The sequence below is a fragment of the Malus domestica genome, chromosome 15 (assembly GCF_042453785.1).
Source record: "Malus domestica chromosome 15, GDT2T_hap1".
NCBI classification, from domain to species: Eukaryota; Viridiplantae; Streptophyta; class Magnoliopsida; order Rosales; family Rosaceae; genus Malus; species Malus domestica.
The window spans coordinates 8,949,182-8,956,687 of NC_091675.1; the positions used below are offsets into that span (position 1 = coordinate 8,949,182).

The 7,506-nt window shown below is 33.5% G+C and overlaps 1 protein-coding gene across 1 annotated transcript; it reads right to left on the minus strand.

Annotated features, from left to right (window-relative positions):
* Positions 1-534: 534 nt before the first annotated feature.
* LOC103445682 (UPF0481 protein At3g47200-like) lies at positions 535-6,109 on the minus strand. Its single transcript, XM_029093364.2, has 2 exons — positions 6,035-6,109; positions 535-2,072 (listed from the first exon to the last, which is right to left on the minus strand). Exon 2 carries the CDS (start codon positions 2,066-2,068, stop codon positions 656-658), a length of 1,413 nt encoding a protein of 470 aa, XP_028949197.2. The 5' UTR covers positions 2,069-2,072; positions 6,035-6,109; the 3' UTR covers positions 535-655.
* Positions 6,110-7,506: the final 1,397 nt, after the last annotated feature.

Sequence of the window (7,506 nt, forward strand, 5' to 3'; positions counted from 1 at the left end):
AGGACAGAAATAGTTGTCCTAGGTGTGTGGAAATATTTTTGTTTCAGATTTGCCTTCCATTTGTTCAACGACTTTTTGTAGTAGTTGTGGAGCTCCTATGAAAGAGTAGCAAAATGAAATCTTTCTTTGTCCAACACAACACCTTTGCCACGGTTGTAGTCAGAGAGTAGACACCTGATTGTTGTCACCAAGCATATTTTCAACAATTATACGGGTTTGATCTCCACCGAATGTCCCTAACAACTATCTAACCCACTAACGCTATCGTTGTACTAAAAAAAAATTCATGTGATCAGATGTATAAGAGCAGAAAATAATGTCAACTCATTTTCACGAAAAATAGGGAAATCTTCGTAAGTTTTCTTAGAATACACACTGGTGAGAAAGTTTGTCTCTGTGTAGTTGTCTTTTTCAATGGGCCTAACTACCTGCAGGTGAAATTGTAACAACTTTTTTGACATAATACTTTATAGATGAGAAATTAAGCAGAAATAAAGTACAAATCATAAAACAGACCGTACAGCTCTTATTAGCAACAGGGCTTACAATGTGTACAACCCAAACATGAATCTCAATATGGAACAACCAGACAAACAAATAAAAGAAGCAAATAATACGGAAAGGATAGGGAGAAAACGGCGAATTAAGGAGACGACTAATGAATGGAAGAGATAATAGAACACACTGTTTGTATGATAGCGAGTACGATGACAAAACCAGCTCCAATGACAGAAATAATTGCCCAAGGTGTGTTGAAATACTTTTGTTTCAAGCTTGCCTTCCATTTGTTCCACGGCTTACGACAGTAGTAGTTCAGCTCCTTAGAAAGATCAGCAAAGTAGTAGTTTTTGTGGTTCCAAGAAACCCCGATGCAAAGCTTGTTAATCAGTCTAGAAACCTTATTGTTGTCGCCGAGCGCATTCACAATTATTCCATACTCAACAAGGAAATCTACATCCATTGGGGTGTTTACAAAACCATCCAAGATGCAGAAATAATCGCTTATGTGATTCTCCGTGCAATGGCATTGTTCAAATGCAAGGAGATTTCTGAGTGTAAGCTCCGTGTAATCGTTTATTTCTACTTGTGGAATTTGCAGAATACCTTGATTATCGAATTGTATATCAAACAAATTTTTGCTTGAACTGATCTCAAACTTGACTCCAGCCTGGTGTAGCTTCTTAGCGCTTGGTGTATTTAGAGTACTTGGGAGTGGCTTTTCAGTTTGTGACTTTTGAGATGGTAGAAACCTTCTTCTACGATCACAGAAGTGCTTAACCTTAGGAGTACAAGAAGATGTGGGCCCTCCAGTTTGTGTGCTCTTCAAATATGGTAGATGTAAAGTTCTTATCAAATCAACAAAGTGTTTTACTTCCGAAACAGACTCCAAATTGTCTTTTTCCCCCTGTAAACGCACCGTCTCCTGGAAGAACTTGTAAGAGAGCTCTGTTATTGAAGGCAGCTCATCTTTTTGCCATTTAGATTTAACATCTGCGAAAAGATCTTCAAGAATGAAAAATGGCAGCTGATTTTCAAGTAAAATCATGTCAGGCGCTATATTTTGCAACATCCATGTTTTCTTGAATATCCAGTCACTATCATCCCTCAAATCCTCGAAAAAGTTCCTCAATAAGAGCTCAATCATGAAGGCGGCATCAACTAAAATGATACTTACAAATACATCACTCTTAAACTCACTGGCTTTTCCTTCATAACAACCACGCAGTCTTTCTTCTTGGGCCTTTATTTTCTTCACATAATCCTCCAAGCTTACCCCAGTCCGATGTAGAAATTGTTGTAGGTACCTCTGTTTGTGTTCTTCCATGTATAACAAGTCTTTATTATCATAGTGGAGTGGGCCTACTGAGACTACTTGAGGTGTGTAGGCCTTCTTATTCACAGACCGTAGTCGCTCAGGAACTTTGTAGATACAACAGTAAGGGGACAGGGGTGACAAGCCTTTCAACCGCTCTGTCATCGAAGTCACTAGTACTACTGAGTTGCAGGCACTTTCTATGTCATCTGGAGCTTTATTGGTGCTATGTTCCACTTTCTTCCTGGGCGGCATTGTCCTGATTTTAATAGATGAGGATTATAGATCACTGGCACCATAATAAAAAAAAATATTTCATTCATTATTGACATTCCAAGATGTTCGGACAAAAATTTAGAAAACATGCATCACGAAATACCAACTCAAACGATACATACATATATATATATATATATATATATATATACATATATATATATACATACATATATATATATATATATATATATATTCTGGTAAAAAATTACAAAGTCAATCTCAATGCTATCATGGGAAGTGACCAACTCGAACAATATAGAAGGTTGATAAAATCCACAGATTGAAAATACTTTCAATTTGATTGATGACTGACTAAAGTCTAAAGCCCAATCAAGGTAAGCAAAGGCTATACACGTTTGGTACGTCATTGTGGCATCCCCGACCTATCTTGAATCACTGCATGTTTTAACTTCTTTACATGACAATGCATATAGGTTTACGACCTATCATCTTATCAGACATGAAATTGTAAGTCATTCCCATAGACTCAATATGTACAAGTTAATCCAAATTAAAATCAATATTTTCAGAGGGATTGAGACTTCGAGCTGTCTTTCTCCTACAAATAGGTCACTCTATATGCTTCAATGAAAAATGCTATGTGTGTTCCTTCTCAGATCTCAAGCTTCCAGTCAAAACATGCAAGAGACAAACAAAATTCTACTAAAAGTTAAAATAAGACGTGTTTCCATAACTACGTAATCTACCTTTCCTTATAAAAAGTAGATTTTTGTTTGCCAAAAAAATGAAAGTAAATTTTGTTTTATATATTTATGAGGAGGGCATTTAGTCAGATTGAATTAATTGCTTCTATTTACCCTTATATTTTTTAGGATCAACGTGGGATGAGAAGAAAAAAAAAAAAACTGGTATGAGAGAAAAATATAAAACATAGTAATATTTGCAATATAGAGCAAAATAATGTCATAAACTTGTAGTCTCGTAGTGGGTTGTCATGTTCCACTAGAAAGAGATTTTTTGGTACCTTGATATTTTTTGCAACAACCAAAAAAATAAGACCCAATAAAACTAACAAATTTTCGACAATAAAAAAAACTAAAAAATCATTGAATTGTTCCTCTATACAAATTGGTCAACAATTGATCTTTTGTCTCTACAGGCAATTGTCTAAAAAAAAATATTAATTGATTTAACAAACCAAGATGACGTGACGTCCCTTTGGGATTGCGACATAACACTTTACTTCATCACCAAGTACTCAAGTTGGCTCAACACAACCTTCTGAGACCAAATCTTCTGCATTCAAAATGGATTTGGCATATCTGTGGTTTCAATAAGTATCTGATACGTATTCAATATCTTAACTTTTCTTAATTTTATTAACATGAATTTAATATATGTTAGACACTTATTGGGACCATAGAAATACCACACTTATTTAAATGCAGAAGATTTGATCTTAAGAGGATATGAAGAAGTATTCCAATAATTTAGGATCATAAAAGCAGTTCACTCCTAAATACACGGAGCCTTTTGGTGATGAAACACAATAATTAAAATCTATTATCAATACTATCTATATATTAATAAATCTAAGTGGTTAATTGAAAAGTTAAACATATATACACAACTAAACTATTCTAAAAGATATTAGAGCAAGTCCACCCATGGACCTTGCTCGGGGGATAGGGGAGAGGAAAGGGCTCGAGGCCCTATGAACTTGCTCCAGCGTTGAAGGAGCCCGAGCGGAGGTGGAGCCCGAGCTCCGGGCCTGTGAAGAGTTGACAGCTCGAGTGGGTGTGATGCCAGCACTGGCGGCTGACCCTTTTTTTCTTTTTTTCTGTCAGGTGCGTGCACCCCACTCGCGTGTGGGGGCGCTTTGCCGGACCATTTTTCAAAAAAATCAACCGATTTTTCAGACAGAAAAGTTATCGTTGGGAAGCCACGTGGCTTCCCACGGTCCGTTCGATCTCAACGGCTCTTTAACTTGGACCGTTGGATCTCAACGGTAAAAAAAAATCTTATTTAATATCAACTGTTCGATCTAAGATCAACGATCGATATTAATATGCTTTATAAATAAAAAAAAAGTTTTAAAATTAAGAAAGGTTACAGTTGTGACACGTGGCACAATCTGGAGTGTTGGAATTCAATTTTTTTTTAAATCCAACGGCAGAGATTAATTATTTGAATAAAAAATTTTAAAATTGTAAAAAATCCGAAAAAATATCTGATTTTTTTTTAAAAAATGTCGTTTTGGATAAATAACACGTGGCGCAACGAGAACGATTTAAAATATCTTATCCGAAATTACAAATAAATTTATTTAGTATTAGTTTGTAAAAAAAAAATTAATAATATTTTATTGCCTATTGCCATGGCTATTCAAGTGCAACGGTGAAAATGCATATGATAATTACTGTTCACATGGTGGATTAAATAGTGGATTGCCTGGGGGGAGGGCTCCAAGGGCGGGGTTGCTCTTAAGAAGAAGGCTGCACCATTCCATTAACCGGTAAATATGAATCTAAAAGCTTCAAAACTATGGATATGTGCAAACATAGCAATGGAGAAGAAACAAGCGAGATGAAAGATTATAAATTGAAAAGTGAGTTATTATTGGTACTAAAAATGAGTCATCTAATACATTTTGAAGTGAGATTAAAGAATGAGTGCGTGATAATTTTTTGAAGTGTCAATAACAATACTTAAAAAAAAAAAAGTGAATTGATTCACACCTGCTCCTATGGGGAAAGGATCATCTCCGGATTCCTTCCTCCTAATCCATCAAGTTCGGGGATCTGAGTCGTTGAAATCTGATTCAACGGCTACAAACAGAGGCCCACTTTAAAAGTTATAATAATTTTAGAGGAAGGGATCGGAGATGATCCATTTCCCTCCTATGGTAGATGAAAAGTATATCATATCCAGATTGAATAATTTTTTTTTTGTTGCATACATGATCTTTAGATGATGATAGTGAACGGTTCCGATTACGAAGTTCATACATAGATATATTAATCATAAGAAAAGAGGGGGAGGTTGGGGCAAAAAAGTTCCCCATGGAAGGAACAAAAACATTATCCGCTATCTAATTATGATCATTATTCATGGATGGTTAAAGTTTAGAGTAAATTGTAGCAATGGTCCCTGAACTTTACTCAAATTGGAGCAATGGTCCCTCAACTAAAAATTCATTACCATTGGTCCCTCAACTTATCAAAATGTGTATCTATAGTCCTTTTCATTAATTTCTTCAAAATTTTGTCAAAATATGTTATGTTGGAATAACCATTTATTTAATTAGGGTCCCTCAACTCATCAAAGTGTGTAATTATGATCATTTTTGTCAACTACGTAAAAAATTTTGTCAAAACGAGTTATGTTTGAAGGATCATAGCTACAATTGAGATAAAGTTAATGGACCATTTCTCCAGTTGAATTAAAATTGAGGGACCAAAGGTAATGGATTTTTAGTTGAGGGACCATAGCTGCACGTTTTAATGAGTTGAAGGACCAATGGTAATGGATTTTTAGTTGAAGGACCATTGCTCCAATTTGAGTAAAGTTCAGGGACCATAGCTACAATTTACTCTAAAGTTTATTTTGATTAAGAAAAACTTCTACTATTCATGGGAGTTCATACGAAAATGTTATCAGGATGGATAACTTGAAGAAATTTTTTTAGGCGATATGGAGGGAGAAACTTAGAAGAAAATATGTGGATTTGGCAACCAAGCCAAAAAAATTGAAAACATTTCAGTCCATGTATATATATATATATTTTTTTAATCAAATTATGATGCTGTATTAGAGATAACTAGATGAAGCACATTTGATGACTAATCATTCAAATTTTAGCATACATAATTTAATAGTCTAAACAAATAATTATACCTTATAACCTCATTGCCTACTGTCCTAGCTTTTTCACAACATCAAGGCTTTAATAATAAACAGATATGTGCAAGAAGAGCTTACCCGAAATTCAAGACTTCCTCTGTTGGCGAATTTGAGGCCTGCAAGTTATAAGTTACTGTAAACAAATAAAAAAACAATACTACCATATAGTGACACAGGCACTCTTATATACTGGAGATAAAGTTAATAATATTCTTAAACTATATTTTAATCCACAGAGGGGTGGGGAGCATCGAAAAGCTACTTACTTGCCTTTGGGTGCGGAGGTGCTCTGCAACATCGGCAAGAAATCATCACAGATTCCTAAACCATTTTCAAAGCATTTAAATTTGAATGAGTATCATTTAGCAGAAAAGTGGATGTACTTTTCTATTTTTCCAAACATAAAAACGAAAAATAAAAAAGAAGAAAGATTTGCCTTCCAGTAAGGTTGTTTGATCATAGTCGATTAGACCCTAATATTTTTGACCAATTCACACCTGCTCACGAGGGACTCTATAAGATATCTACAGGGTGAATAGATTATAGGAGTGACGATATGCACATGATCAGTTAGTCTTGTGACGTCACTCTTTATTAGTTGGATCGTTAAAGGAGGTCTCCTTCAATCTTTTGGAAATGGGTTTTTGAACGTTAGTCCTTGAAAAAGATTAAAATATAAAAAAAAATTATTGGTGTTAGATTACATATTCAAATTAATCCCTTGAAGTGTACTTTTATTAAAATTTATATTCTATTTTTATTATTTAATGTCTCGACATTAAAATTTTGATTTTATTAATATGCACATATTGGTTCTTTCAATTATAAATGAACCTAAATGAGAAAATATTAAAAGAAATTAGTGACACATAAATACTTAAATGCATAAGAGTACATAAATGACTATACCGACATATATTAAATTGACTTCTTTATACCGAAATGTCTGTACCTAAATGTTTGGAATGAAATATATTATAATCAACCTAAATTTATATACCTAAATGTATGGACTGAAATGTATGTACTGAAATGTATTATATACCTAAATGTCAATACCGAAATGTGTGTATCAAAATGTACATACCGCAATGTATTATATTGAATTAATGTATCTAAATATTTGTATTGATGGATATACCAAAATATATCAAATGAATTAATGCGCCTAAATGAAGTACATACAAATTGTATCGGAAAATATTATATAAAAAAATTAGTTTACCTAAATGTCTATAACAATATGTCTTATGATGAATGAAACAAAATGAAATTTAAATGTAATTAATACATTAAAATTAGGAATAAAAAGAGAAAAAAAATCAAAATATAATTAATAACATGAGATGATTAAATGTATGAGGGATGAAAATCAAATTTTAATCTTACACAAGGTTATAGTCTAAAACTCATTTTCTTAAGGATTAAAATGAAGTTTTTTATTTTGTAAAGAAATATTATATTCACACACCTCAAATTACTTCCCTCGCACACATTTTTATTTTTTAATATTGTTGATATTCTACTCACCACTAAACACTTGATAAAAA

What these genes read in the sequence shown, in the direction of transcription:
- LOC103445682 (XM_029093364.2), bottom strand. Translation starts at nt 2,068, where the DNA reads ATGCCGCCCAGGAAGAAAGTGGAACATAGCACCAATAAAGCTCCAGAT.